We start from the raw sequence: 15608 nt of genomic DNA on the forward strand, positions 1-15608 counted from the left end.
AGCATTTCAATTCAAACCTCCCGAACTTATCACTTGCATTTTTGATTGAATATAGAACAGCATAATATTCATTCTGTTCATGCACTATAAAAAATATATTTTTTCCAATTAAAAGTCCCTAAAGTAAAATTAATTGATTTATTTTAAAATAATAAATAAATAAAGTGATCAATTCTGTTTATTTGTTTAGATTACTAGATAAATTTAAAGAAAAATTTAATTTAATTTAATTTTATAGCTATTATTTCATAATATCTTCATAATATACTGCTTCACATTTCTGGTCAAACTGATTATAAATGTCATCTTATAGTATTCAAATTTTTTTAAACTTATTTTTTTTTTTTTTTTTGTCATAAGTAATTCAGTTCAGTATTATTTTATTTCTAATATTTATAGTGATTTTTAAAATTCTTAAAGATAATTTTACAAGAGAAATATATGTTTATCACACACAACATCACACACAAAAACTTGATTTGTCTGTAACTCTCTGTCTCTCTCTCTCTCTGTCTATTGCTTTCTGTTTTTTCTTGTTCATTTCTCTGTCTTTCACTCATAATGCTTTCTGAATGCATCACTCACACATTTCTTCAATCCTCTTCATCTGTTTGTTCACATTCAGGCACAGGCACACGCACACACACACACACACACACACACTTGCATCTCCTTGTGGGCCGACGGTTCCCCAGGGAGGGGCCGCTCCTGTATTCCTCCTGGATGTTATAATTATTTCATCAGCCAGCAGTGTGTTCTCTGAGTGCGCTCTTGGGCTGACGCGGAGGGCCGAACGGAGCTAGAGAAAAGAGGGGTGGGGCGGAGAAAATGGAGGGAGAGAAAAGAGGAAGGGAGGGGTTGTCACTTCTAGAGGTATGGAGTGATGCAGAGAGGGGTAGAGAAAAAAAGGGTGTAGAATTGCCAGACATACTGGCGAACACACACATGAACGTCCAAAGGGCTGGTGCCTACACTAATGATCAGTGCTTGTGTATTTCAGAAGAAAAAAAGACAAGGCAGACATTTATTGTCACAAGCACACTCCATAATAACCAGCTTTTACTGACTCCCACTTGTTCTCTTCTGGTTTCCCATCTCCTGACTTTCATTTGATTTGATCTTATCACAGGTTATACAAACATTATTTGCACACAATTGTTCCATTATTTCTGAAATTCTAAATCCATCACATTTGTATTGTAGGAATAATTGACAGCATCATTTTTATGGGCAATCTCTAAACAATGACAATGTGACACTTGTATCTTTGAAATTAATGTAATTAATAGTTCTAGTATGTATTAATAATAATAAAAAATAAAATAAATGTATATATATATATATATTTATTTACCTACCTTACTACCTACCTATCTATCTACCAACCAACCAATAAAGTCATGCGGTGCAACATGCATAAGGCAGAAACATTGCAAGGAAAAAAAAAGCAAGCAATATCTGTGTCAAGGTCAGTACATCTTTTAAAAATAGAAAATTATTTGAAATTAGTTCAGATTTTTCAGGTTGTAAAATGTCATACATACCAAAACATACTTATCTTTACAAATAATAATTAATTATATTTTTAAACAAATACTTTTCTACCTTACTTTTTTCTTTAAAACAGTTTTGAAAATATTGTTCAAGATGTGTACCCTCACATGCATTAAAAACAAGGAACTTACCTTTTACTTGATAGTTACACCACATGACTTTTTATAAAGTCAATAAATATAAACCTTTCCTAAAAAGAGTGTAATTCACATAAAGGTAACAGCATGTAGTCACATATTACCTGATCTGCTATTCTACTCTTCTTTAAAAAAAAAAAATGCTCTCCAAAATGTATGGGATAAAAAAGGAAGAGTGGCATGGCAATTACATTAGAGATCCAATGTGCTACTGTAATGTGTGCTCTTAGCATTTAAGTACTGTTCAGTGTGATTTTCAGTGTACTTCACTTTTGATAATTGCTGCATTTAGTGTGATCAGTCGGTCATGGTTAAAGACTGCTGCGGACAGCTTTCTTTTAGTTAGTTCTCCACTGTTACACTTCAGCCCAAGAGAACAGCCTTAATGCATCTCTTAATGTGAGCTAAGCCCCAAAACGTCACTTGATAGCTTTTGGTTTTTCACTTCTCTTTTCTCTCTCTCACTCCCAATCTTTCAGTTTCCCTCACTTATACTCATTTATTCCTCTCATGCTGTGATTTACTCACAGGTTTATTCGATCACCAGAACAATTGTAATGTTCAGTCTTATGGTGTAGCTTGTTGGGAAGGTAGCTGTTACTTGGGTGAAGGTCTTGAACCTGCCATTCATTATTACCACTACATCTACTGTTTCTGGAGTCCAGTAGTAACATCTCACATAGATTTTTAGATTAATTTCCAGACTGTAACTAGGTCACTGTAAAGCCAGACTTAGCAAATGGCTAATGTTAGGGCTAACTACAGGGCTGACCCCCATTAGATCCAGTTTAAAATTTTTAGAGGACATTTTTCAAGGGTTTCTGAGCACAGTGTGCCTATTTAGTTGTGAAATAAAGAGGGGGAAGGCAGCCTGTGGAGAAAGAGTGAGTTGGTCTGTGTTTACTTTGGCAATGCGATAGGGGGCTTTTGACCTTTCAGGTCTGATTTTATAGCATTGAGTTTTAAATGTCAAGTATTAAATCAATCAGGAAAAGACCAAAAATGGTTTTCGGACATGCACCCCTCCGTCTGAGTGAAAAAGAATATTCTTAAAACATCTAGGGTTCCTTGGAAAATCATTTTTCGCTGTGGTGACAAAGGGATTTGGCTTGATTTTGATGGAACCCCCTTTGACAGAGGAACTGGAATTGAGAGTTTTATGTCGTTGAAACACAATCAGCATCGAAAAAGAACTCATTTTGTTAAAAGCACACACTGTCAGAGAGACAGAGGACTGTTTTTGAGTGCTGTCAGAGAGGTGTGCACACGTGAAGACGGTATTGACAGGAGTATTGAATGTAGTTATTTTTGCCACTTTATAAGTCTTGCATGTGTCAAAATGCCGTTTTTGTAAGTATCCTCATAAACACAGCAATTTTGGTCTTAAGTGAAAGCAAACAGCTGAGAAAGAAAACGTGTAGCAGTATATTGGATCTGAGCAGCTCTTAAAGTGACAGCAGTCACTTTATATATATATTATCTATCTATCTATCTATCTATCTATCTATCTATCTATCTATCTATCTATCTATCTATCTATCTATCTATCTATCTATTATTATTATTATTTTATATATATATATCAAATTACACAGTGAAGAATATATTTTATATTTTTCATTTAGGATTGTATTAGTTTTTAGATACATTTCTGTTGTATCACATTTTTTTATATCATAAAGACCTTATTTAAAGCAAAAATAACTGTATTGTGATATATATCGTTACCGTGATATAAAGTTACTCATATCGTGATATAGGATTTTGGTCATATCAACCATCAACCAAGTTTATCAGGACTGTATTAGTTGCTGAATAGGTCTTCTTTTTTTGTAAACAGGTTATCGTGATTATGGTTCTGGTGTGACTTGTATGACGATTTGTTTCTCAAACGAAAAAAATAAATAAAATGAACTACAAAAAAATAAAAATAAAATCTTGAGTTCATTTGACTCAATATTATAAGATCTTAATCTGTGTTATATTTTTTTCTGTTGTCTCAGGGCTGCTCAGAAGCTGAATCTGTCATCCAAACGGAAGAAGCAGCAGCCGCCACTGGTATACCCCCAGGAGCCCTCCATCTACCCCACTAACTTTAGTGCTGTCCTTCAGTTTTCACCTCCACCTGCTCCACCATGTCTGCTCAGGGCGGGGTCAAAGGCCAAGGAGAACCCTGGCATGGGCAAGGTCAGACACCCACCGCACCACATCAGTGCACTATGACAAACGCTTTCTTCTTTTAACTTAACCATTAAGGGTGTTGATTGGAATTCTCACCATTAGTTTTTTGCAGAATTTTTGCAATACACCGTATCCATTATCCAGTCGAACCCAGATTGAAAGTGACGGTTATTTTGCTGATTATGAACAGATTGTATATTTGGGATCTCGGATTGGGATTGTGGCCAAGAGTAGCAAGTTGTTCACCATCTATACACCACCCCTCCTCATTGTCCAGAGGGTTTGTCTTTAGCACCATATTACAGTATATATATAGTGATGGAGAGGATTTGTTCCAGATTATGCCAGCTGCTCTGAGAGATGATTGTAGAACATCATGCCAGAAGATGTAGCCCGCTGAAATGATTGATAAGTACCCACTGAGAACGGACTCATTACATCCCAGCCTCACTAATGAGCTTCCTTTTCCTACAACTGCAAACACACATCTGATGCTGCCTGAATGGACTCCAGTTGTTGGCAGCTTTTGGGAGAACTATAAAAAGCTATGGGCATTAGAATAATGGTCTAGCCGTCTGTAACCATTTTGTTTGCACAATGACCAAATTGTCCAGAAGGATGCAAGACATGTGCTGTAATTCCAGTGGCTGTCACGCTCCAAAAATTGACAAATACAACATCAAAGTGGATCTTATGACTCTTGCACTCTATTCCAAGTCTTCAGAAACCATGCAATAGATTTGTGTGAGGAACAAGCTGAAAATAGCTCCAGTGGAGCTCTGAAATTCTATTCACATGTCACTACCGATGTCAGTTTGGTGCCATTGGTTCTCACGTGTCTCATGACCAGTTGACATGCAAGTTTGAATGGATGCAAATGTGATTGAGTGAATGATGGGGAAGTTATTTTGTGAAAAATGACTAATTTGTGCATTAATACACTGCAAAGAATATAGCCAACAGGCACAAAAATTCTGCACCTGCGTGAGAGGAAAAAGCTCTCCATACCAGCAGATGGCAATAGTCTGTTTTTGTCATTCAAAAATGGAAGATCTATCACTGTAAATGTACTAACCATAAAAAAGCAACACTTTGCTTTATAAATTTTACACCAGTCTCGCTCATCATCAAAGAGAGATTTGATGAAAATCACCACACATAGACTTCATTGTGAGCCCTATTGACTTTGTTTGCTAGCTTTTGTCTTCAGTTTTTTTTTCTTGTTCCCTGATTCGCTAAGTTAAACAGCCAATCAGAGTGATCTCCCTCACTAACAGGCTCCAGCAATGATTTAACATGCTTAATCGGTTACAAAGCCGCTGACGGTGGTCTGACTAATACAAAACACACCACAAAAACTAGGCTGACTTATGCATGCTCATACTTATTTAGACCTTGTATTTTTGTCTGTTCCTCATACAAAGTTATTGTAGATGCCTCAAAACTTACAGATCACAAGTTGTCAGTAGATTTTCACACATCAAGATAATTACTGTTTGGATTGCTTCAGAAACTTGTGGGACATCATTTCTAGACCCGAGTTAAGGAGGTGTGAAACCAGCAGCCATGCTAGGGGGATCAAACTCTCCTCACATATCAAATTGCCAACAAATGTAAAACTCAACTGTTCAACCCAAGCCCACATTTCTGTGGTGTCTGGCTGGCTGGTCCCATTCGGGGGCCTCCGCCAGGCCGCCGCTGTGGCGCAGGCATGCCGCTTGGCCCCGGGTGCCATGGAATAGGATCAGCAGTGCAGACATTGTTTCGTAGCACTGGAGCCCGAATGTTGTAATTATATCTCTGCTACAAATCACCCGTGGAATACTGTGGCTTTGTGCAGCTCTGAATGCTGTATTAAGGGCATGAGGTTCTCTTACAGTATGTTTGTTTTGCTTTACTGTATTTGCGGCAAATGGTCTTAGCAGTGCAACGTTTTGGTTTTGTTAGTTTACTCTGTGTGTGGTCAACAGTGATGATATGATAAAGTTTTTTTTTTTCCTTGGCAGAAAGTTCCCTTCCTTTTTCAGCTGTTTGACTTATAAAATCAGTTATTGTTGAAACAGTAACAGCTACTTCAATCAAAACTCCATCATTTTTTATTTTTTTTTAAATATACAGGGTTAATGATACAATCTTTCTTTCTTCCTTTCTGGCCTATTATTTTTTATTTTTTTAATACATCAAAAATACAAGTCATATGGACAATGGCTTAAATACACCTCTTCTGTGATTAGCACGTTTTAAATTTCGGAATTAAAATTCATTATTTAATTTTTTGGGGGAAATAACAGATTAATACAACTGATACCATATTGAAGGAGGGGGGAAACACGATTAAAAGTGAATATCTTAAAAAGAAAACTTTTGAATTTCGAATTATAATTTTATTACTTTATTATACTTAAAAAAAAATTTTTTTTATTAATATTTGGAATAACTTTCGAAGTCATGTGGTGAAACCAACATTTGTGGGGAAAAAACATGAAATGTCGAAATATTTTAACCTTTTTATAACAAGGTTATATTATGTTCAGGTTGTAAAATGTCATGTGGTGTGACTTACCGAAAATAATGTTTTTTTTTTTTTTTTTTTTTTCAATTATTTATACGTTTTCCACTTACATGGTTACACAAGGTGTAAGGAAAATATGTCATTCATTTTTGCTTCATGGTTACACCAAATTACATTTTACATTACATTTACATGTATAAATTTGGCAGATGATTTTACAAAAGAATTTTGACTATTTTCTCACAAAACTATACGAAACCAACATGAATACAAAGATTACATTCCAAGTATTTGGCATGCGTTTTAAACTGTTTTCCTTCTGGAATCATGTCCCACTCTTTCTTGTCATCGACTCATCAATCACTTTATGTGACCTACAATGTTGTATTACAGTGTCAATTAAATGATCTGCTTCTACTTCAGTAGCATTTTTTTTTTCTTTTTGTTCCAGGTCAAAGTGATGATGCGGATCTGTCCATCACTGGGGATTGTGGATTCATCCGAGTCCCTGTCCTTCCTGAAGGTGGACACTCGTAAGAAACAACTGACCCTCTACGATCCCTCACTCAACACACAACCCACCTCAGTGCATAGACGAGCAGTGCTGCCCGCCCCAAAGATGTTTGCCTTTGACGCTGTTTTTTCCCAAGATGCCTCTCAAGTAAGAGCTGCTGTGAAGATGTTATCATTTTGTTGGCATTTGCTTTTGAGGTTTGAAGTGAAAATATTTTTTTTAGTGTCCAAAAGATATTTGATATTTGAGAAGCACACATTCTTTGCAGGGCAAGGGGCTTAATGTAAAAAGGCCTTTTTTTGGGACGCCACCGTTCTTCAAAGTATGAGCCCAACAGCTGTTTCTTTAAGTATAGAAAGTAGTTTGAATTCCAGACTTGCATACTTAGCAGCTCATTCACAGTTCATTATCTGTCCTCCAAAGCTGCAGTGACATCCATTTTAAGATAAGTGGCTAACAAATGGACACAAGTAGGCAAGAGGAACTTTAGAAGACTGAGAAACTTGAAGATGATCAAGTGTGAACTATTTAGATATGCCACTTCAAGACTAATAAGGTTGTCACTTGAATTACTTACTGTATGTAAAGATCCATAAGAAAATCCAGATATTGTAAGTTTCTGCTTCAAAATATGTCATAAGCAAAGATAGGCAGGGACATTGTGGTGTCATCTAAGATACCATAGGTCTCAGATAAATAATTTTGGCCAAATTTTAAAAGCCAAAATTATACATCCTAATTCACAACCAATCAATTATACTTAATTTGACATTAAGTCAGTAGAACACAGTCCAATAAAAAGTTTCAGCCTTGTTCAAGTTATGACTGACAACATGTCTTTGTACTCGAGTTGCAAATATCTCTAAATTCACCTCACACAACCCTTATGAATATTAACCATGGTTTTACTACAAATAAAACCAAAGAACTATAGTTAAACCATGATGAACACAAATAAACCATGGTAAACACAAATTAACCATGGTTGTGCTACACTAACCATAGTTTAACCATGGTATTTGTAGTAAAACCAAGTATGCGTTGGGGTTAAGGTATGCTCTGTGAAAAGTATAGAAAAAAAGGGGTTCAAATGTGAAGAGAAATGTTGATTGTCAGTTCTTCAGTGCTTCAGTATTTCATTCTGTACCAAAAAAAACATTGATAAAAATAGTTAAATCTAATTAAATAATTACTATATTACGAAATGGTAGCTATATGCTTAATGAAGAATCATGTTATTAGCTTAGCTTAACATGCTAACAACAAACACTTATAGAAACTATTAGATTTGCTGCCTATAATGTTCCAAATCATTCACTTTTGAGGCTCCATTTCAGTTTGGATGCTACTTTTAAATGCAGCTCCTTATGTGGACAGTGGACAGCAAAGCCATTTACTTTGCTTAGGAACTGAACTGTAATAGAATTTTCAGTTGAAGAACTCGCATGCACAAGACAAGATCTGTGGAGCTTATCGATTAGGAATTCCTTTACTCATGGCCAGCAGAAGGCTTTTAGGTCTCAGTGCTTAGTGCCAGTGAAGTCATGTAACTGTAAATCCTCCAAATCTACTGTGTGTGTGGTTTAGTGGGACTGCAGGGACATATTTCTTAGCAAAGCACTGAGCTGTTGTTCTGTTTTTTGTAAGAATGTGTGTGTGTTATGATGTATGGGTGGAAATTGCTGCAGTCCCAAATTGTCTCCAGGGACTGGGGCTAGTGGAACAGATTGTAGCGCTATGGCCACACAGTGCAGCCGGTGTAAAACCCCCATGTCTGGTGAATCTGTGATGAGGATCTGCCTTGTTGGTGCTTTCTGTGGTTTTCTTTTGCTAGTGAATAAATCAATGATCACCGGATCAAAGAAAAGATTAGGTACTGTCTACTCTGCCAAAAAAGATTTAGTTATATTTCACAGCTCAACTGAATGTTAAAAACAATCAGAACATTGATTATTAAGATTCTGTTGTGCACAGTTGTTTAGAATTTGAAATAAACATTATCTTCAGAACAGTATAGTTACCGTAAAAAATAAAAATAATATATATATATATATATATATATATATATATATATATATATATATATATATATATATATATACACATGTTTTTTTTTTAAATGTGTATTTATGTGTAAGAATTATGGACCCCATTGACTTTATTCATAGTTGACTTGCTATATGATGCACATGTTAACTTATTATAATGCCAGACAAGTTTTTAGTATTTCATTGTTTTCCACAGGCTGAAGTTTGCTCAGGGACAGTGGCTGAAGTTATTCAATCAGTGGTTAATGGAGCCGATGGGTGTATTTTCTGCTTTGGTCATGTCAAAGTTGGTAAGTTATCCTTAATACTATGCTGTTAACTGAATATGACACCCACTGATCTTGTTCCACAGATTGCAAAAAACTTTGATGTCTAATATCAAAACCGAAGGTCAAAAAAAGTGCTTTTGCTTTTCAGAATGGGCATGATAGGGCATTTAATTGTGTGTGTGTGTTTCTATGAGAGACCAGAGGCTAGAGAGTGTAATTAAAAGCTGACTAATTGACCGTCGTAGTAGACTGCATCAGAGTTCTGCACTATTGCCAATTATGCTTGTTAGATGTTGCGATGGTTTCCTGCATCATTTACTACATACGGTCTAAGCTTTTAAGCGTTATTTATTACTCCTTTAAAGCCAGACTGTCCACATGGAACAGTATTCATCACTATATTTTTTATTTGTACAGTATGATTGATAAATTAATTCTCTAATGTGACATATAACACTGAATATTTAAAGTGAAATAAAGCAGGGATTTTCCTGTATCTTAGATACAATTTTATTGTGAACATAATCACATTCCACATAATAATTATTTACATTTTAACAAAACCTCTTATTTATTATTTTACCTTTCCATGCAGCCTGGGTTATGTTAACAAAACAACTTTCATGGTAGATAAAGTAATTACATTGTGATGAAAGGAAAACAAACTTTATTCTTTTATAATAAAGAATAAAAGTACACTCCAAATGAGATGCGATGCAGTAAGATCCCAATGATAAACTATTTGTCTGTTCACAGTGAATGCAAAAATGCTGTGCGACGCAATGCAGTCGCAGCCAGTCGTATTTAATGGCTGTATGAAGCTTGATTTTGATGACTGATGGGATTTGTGGGTAAGGCCAACCAGCATGATGCAGCAGAAATAGACCAAGAGAGACCAAGCTGTTGACAAAATATAGTATCTTGTGTCATTCACAATCGGCGTAAAATTGGTGTTAGAAGGACATCTCTCGACTCGTTCTCCCATTGCCGGCTCCATTTTACCACACCCCCTTGCCAAAGCATCTGTAAGGGTAACAGTGAAAACTGAAAAAAATCTGAAATTCAAAAAATAAATAAAATCTGAATTATCGTCCAAAATTTTTGCATGTTAAAAAAATAAAGATGACCTCACGTTGTGTTAATCACGTTTACACACTGCCTCTAAAACTTTTGTCTGTCATAAAAAATGTTGGTTCGATCAAGTTCGATTTTCTGCGTTTTTGCATCTGTAGCAAGCATTTTGATAGGAAAGGATTACGAATACGAAAAAACAAATGCATATGAAAATTTAAGATTTAGTGTGCAAGGATCTTGAGTCAGCAGTTTAAAACATCAGATCATCAGATCAGATGCTATTCAAGTGCTAATAATTTGTTGTGATTGGTGGTTTATTATCAAAGGGGGACATCTCATCAAATCAGTGATAGAAATGTCAGTGCTTAAAACATCTAGTGCTCATCATCTTCATCACCTTGCCAGAATCAACAGCTTTCTCTCTGCCCGTCTCTCACCAGGCAAGACACACACCATGATTGGCATGGACAGCTCCACGCAGAGCCTTGGCATTGCGCCTTGTGCTATCTCCTGGCTGTTCAAGCTCATCAACGAGCGCAAGGAGAAGACTGGCACGCGCTTCTCGGTACGGGTGTCAGCCGTGGAAATCTACGGCAAGGACGAGAGCCTGCAGGACCTGCTTTCTGATGTGCCCACAGGAAGTCTGCAGGACGGCCAGTCGCCTGGTGTCTACCTGCGTGAGGACCCCATCTGCGGCACACAGGTCAGTAACACCAAACCTGGATGTCAAATTTGACTTCTTTTCCCTGATAAAGCACTCACAGTCTTGCTTGTCATGTAGTTACCAAGTGCCCCACACATGTTCTGAAAATTTAAGCCAAAATATTTTGATCGCTTCCTTGGAGTATAGGTCAGAAACCCCGCCCCCTCTCCATGCAAACGAATGGGACATGAGCCAACCAAAAGGAATAGTAAAAAATAAGTTTGGTTTTCAGTTAGTAATTTGATGTTTGATACAAATGGGGAGTCATGTTACAAGGACGCAACGTCCATCTTATTTTACAGTTCATGGTCGTAACATACACTTTAAAAAGTGAAAATGAACAGTTATTGTTATAGTGGCGGACCAATAAAGGCTTTTCAGTGATTGATTTTATATTATTTAAATTTTTTTTAAATATTTTTTATATTACAAAAATTTGTTTGTAGAATCTCCTACACTGAAAAAAATGATACATTGAATTTACTAATTTTTATTAAGGTAAGTGGTTGCAATCAATTTATTTTAGCTACATTTAAATAAACAAATTTTACTGAAAGTTAGTCAACTAAATTTTATTATTTAAATGTAGCTAAAATAGATTGATTGCAACCACTTACCAAAAAATTAGTAAATTCAATGTATCATTTTTTTCAGTGTAACAGATAATTATGATACATCCTTGAGGAATAAAATTATATAAAACTATTAATTCCTGTCAGTTAATCAATCAATAAAGGTAGTGTATATTTTGTGTTCTATATTATTTGTATTGTAAAATGGAAAAAAAGTGTAATATTAAAATAATAAATTAAAAATAATTAAAATTATATACAATTTTACAATATAAAAGGGGGAGACAGGGGGATGGGATCAAAACTCATGATCTAGAAATGCCTAGGTCACATCTCTGTTGATCATTGTATCGTATTTGTTCTATCAATTAAGTAGTTTTCATAGATTTTAGCTGCCCCTCACATTATTACAGATTACTTTTAGCTGAGCTCAATCACAAAATCTCAAATTGAAGGCCAGATGTTGTGGTGGTTCTTTTTACTTAGTGCACTATCAGGATCCATCTGGGTGAGCTGCTACGCTGTTTCACCCTCCCCCTTACCTTCTATTTGAAGGGGGTAGGTAGAGTTTGGGGGTTGGTAGAGGGGTAGTTAAAAGCGCTGCCAGGTGTTGGCATCAGATGTTGTTTTTTGGGGGGGTCCATATGAAGCAGCACATCAAAGAATGCCTAGAGGCCTGTGAAGTTCAAATCTGGGGAGTGGGTTTGAACAGCATTCTCGCCTCACTTTAGTTTTAGAGTGGCGCATTGGCCACAGGAAAGTGGCCACAGTTGTTCTAAGGAATATGCTTTTGATGGCTGCTTTTAAAAAAACATACAACTGATTTGCATTCGCCTATTTTCCACAATAATAACCTTTTGTCAGGCAGTACTCCATTTCATTGTCCGCAATGGACTCATAGTAAAGTAAACACTCTGGGAGATATCTATGATGATAGTGGTTTAAAATCCGTCCAAAATCTTAAAACTCAATATAATCTGCCAGGCACCTCCTTTTTTACCCCTACGGGCGTATGGGGTGCCTCAACTGCCTATTCACCCTTTGCACAAACTAATCCTTCCTTCTGAGGAATCTCCCTCCTCTGCTTCAGTCATCTATCTCTTTCTTCTTGAGCATTCATACAAACCTTTATCTATTACTACTGTTTGGGTTAAGGATCTTAATGAGGATGTGCAGGTTTTATTTTCCGATCAGGCATGGGGTATGTTTAAATAGTCTTCTAAAAACCCTAATCACCAAATCATTCATTGGAAATTGCTGCATAGAGTTTTCTTGACTCCAATGAAACGTTTTTATATGAATCTGCCGTCTTCTCCTAAGAGTAATCTCTGTTCCCAAGGAGTTTTAGAGACGTTTTTGCATTTTTTTTGTGAGTGCCCCTCTCTCTCACCTTTTTGGACTCAGCTCTCACTGGACCTATCATATTTGTTGGGTACAGAGATATGTTTGACTCTGTGCCATTTTTTCATGAAAGACTTTTGGGACTTCACCTTGTCTGTCCAACAAAGATCTTTACTGTTAGCTGCTCTCACAGCAGCAAAGAAAGTGCTGGTCAACCGTTGGAATCCTCCTCACACAATGGACAGACGAACCTGGACTGTGCATTTTTTGGACATTATCTCGATGGAACTCTTTACTTCTCGTATACATGGATCTAACGTGAAAACTGTTACTTCATGGCATTCAGCTTTTAATGTTGTGTCGTCTTTTCTAAAATCTTTGTAAAAATTATTTTATTGTTATTTATCTATTAATATGAATTAATATATTTGTATTATTATTTATTTTATTTATTTATTATTATTATTTATTTAAGTCTACCAGGGGGTGAGATGGGTTGGGATGGGTTCTAAATTTGTACAGCTGCTTTTTGTTTTGTACTACTGTTCCACAGAATAAAATTCAATAAACAGTTGTTAACAAAACAAAATAAAAAATAAATACAACTGATTGAGTCAGTAAGCTTATCAAGAATATCAAGGAAAAACATGCAGGGAACTAAGATCCATTCCATTCAGCCTAATTGCTTGTTTCCTTGAAGAAGACCATAAATATGGCCAGTGGATGTTTCATTTGTTCCATCAGGCTTTTTGCGGGAGCGGAGATACTGCCCTCTTGCCCTCTTTATCCACCACTCACTCCCATCAGTAATCCTTCTCCCTCTATGGGCGTATTTGTTTCTCTGATTGCCCCAGAGATTCAATTTAATTGTCTAGAACTGTGTAAAAAGGCTCAGTTATCTTGATCTCCTTCTTTGTCAACTCCAACTAGGGATAAACCTTATGACAATATAGTATAAAAAATAGGATTTGGAGTTGACACTTGAAGATTCTATTTCTACCAGGTCTGACCTTTAAAAAACTATAGTTGTTGGTTTATGTAGCCATAATGAAATCATATTAAATTATATTTTTGACTTGAAAAACATGTTTATTTTTGCTGTAATATTTAATTTTAAATATTTTTCATTAAAAAAAAATAATAATAATAAATTAAATATTTTACAGAAAAATTCTCAAGATTACCAAAATTGCCAAAAATAAAATTTTGTCACAATATATAACTCAAAAACCACATATGACTATACAGGTGCATCTCAGAAAATTAGAATATGGTGAAAAAGTTAAAATTTTCTCTTAACTTTTATTTAAAAAAGTGAAACGTTCATATATTTTAGATTCATTACATGTAAAGTAAAACACTTCAAAAAAAATTTTTTTAATTTTGATGATTAGAGCTTACATCTCATGAAAGTCAAAAATCAGTATCTCAAAATATTAGAATATTTACATTTGGGTTTCAATAAATTACCATCCAAACAGTATACATTCTGGGTATCTCTTGTTCTTTGAAACTACAATAATGGGGAAAATTGCTGACTTGGCAATGATCCAGAAGACGATCGTTGACACCCTCCACAAACAGGGTAAGTCACAGAGAGTTATTACTGAAAGGGGTGGCTGTTCAAGGAGTGTTGTATCAAAGCATATTAAATGCAAAGTTGACTGGTAGGAAGAAATTGGGTAGGAAAATGTGCACAAGCAACAGGGATGAACACAAGCTTGAGAATACTGTCAAGCAAAGCCGATTCAAACACTTGGGAGAGCTTCACAAGGAGTGGACTGAAGCTGGAGTCAGTGCATCAAGAGTCACCATGATCAGACATCTTCAGGAAAAGGGCTACCAAGCCACTTCTGATATAGAAACATCGCCAGAAGCATCTTACTTGGGCCAAGGAGAAAAAGAACTGGACTGTTGCTCAGTGGTCCAAAGTCCTCTTTTCAGATAAAAGTAAATTTTGCTTTTCATTTGGAAATCAAGGTCTGGAGTCTGGAGGAAAACTGGAGAGGCACAGAATCCAAGCTGCTTGAAGTCCAGTGTGAAGTTTCCGAAGTCAGTGATGATTTGGGGTGCTGTGACGTCTGCTGGTGTTGGTCCATTGTTTTTTTTTTCCAAGTCCAAAGTCAATGCAGCTGTCTACCAGGAGATTTTAGAGCACTCTGCTTCCATCTGCTGACAAGCTTTATAGAGATGCTTATTTCCTTTTCCAGCAGGACTTTAGCACCTGCCCACACTGCCAAAACCACTTCCGAGTGCTTTACTGACCATGATATTACTGTGCTTGATTGGCCAGCCAACATGCCTGACTTGAACCCCATATAGAATCTATAGGATATTTTCAAGAGAAAGATGAGAAACAGTCAATCCAACAATCCAGACGAGCTGAAGGCTCAATAGTGTCTCAGCAGTGCCACAGGCTGATCGCTTCCATGCTACACCTCACTGATGCAGGAATTTGTGCTAAAGGAGCCCCGGCCAAGTATTGAGTGCATAAATGAACATACTTTAAAGAACTTTAACTTTTTTTGATTGATCTTAGGAAATATTCTAATATTTTGAGATTTTTGACTTTCATGAGCTGTAAACTCTAATCATCAAAATTAAAACAAAAAAAACTTTTGAAATGTTTTACTTTACATGTAATGAATGTAAAATATATGAAAGTTTCACTTTTTTGAAATAAGTTACAAGAAAATATTAACT

The 15608-nt window shown here is 35.9% G+C and overlaps 1 protein-coding gene across 1 annotated transcript in view; it reads left to right on the forward strand.

Moving 5' to 3' along the window:
* The window catches only part of LOC306886160 (kinesin-like protein KIF26A), a gene marked incomplete at its 5' end in the record, with an annotated part of 97800 nt that overhangs the window by 71338 nt on the left and 10854 nt on the right, over positions 1-15608 (forward strand). The window contains 4 exons of the mRNA XM_079443065.1: positions 3695-3878; positions 6836-7045; positions 9143-9236; positions 10730-10992. Coding sequence (XP_079299191.1) covers positions 3695-3878; positions 6836-7045; positions 9143-9236; positions 10730-10992 — 751 coding nt within the window. The remainder of the gene's footprint in view (positions 1-3694; positions 3879-6835; positions 7046-9142; positions 9237-10729; positions 10993-15608) is intronic.

This window comes from Barbus barbus (assembly GCF_936440315.1).
Source record: "Barbus barbus genome assembly, chromosome: 20".
Lineage (NCBI taxonomy): Eukaryota > Metazoa > Chordata > Actinopteri > Cypriniformes > Cyprinidae > Barbus > Barbus barbus.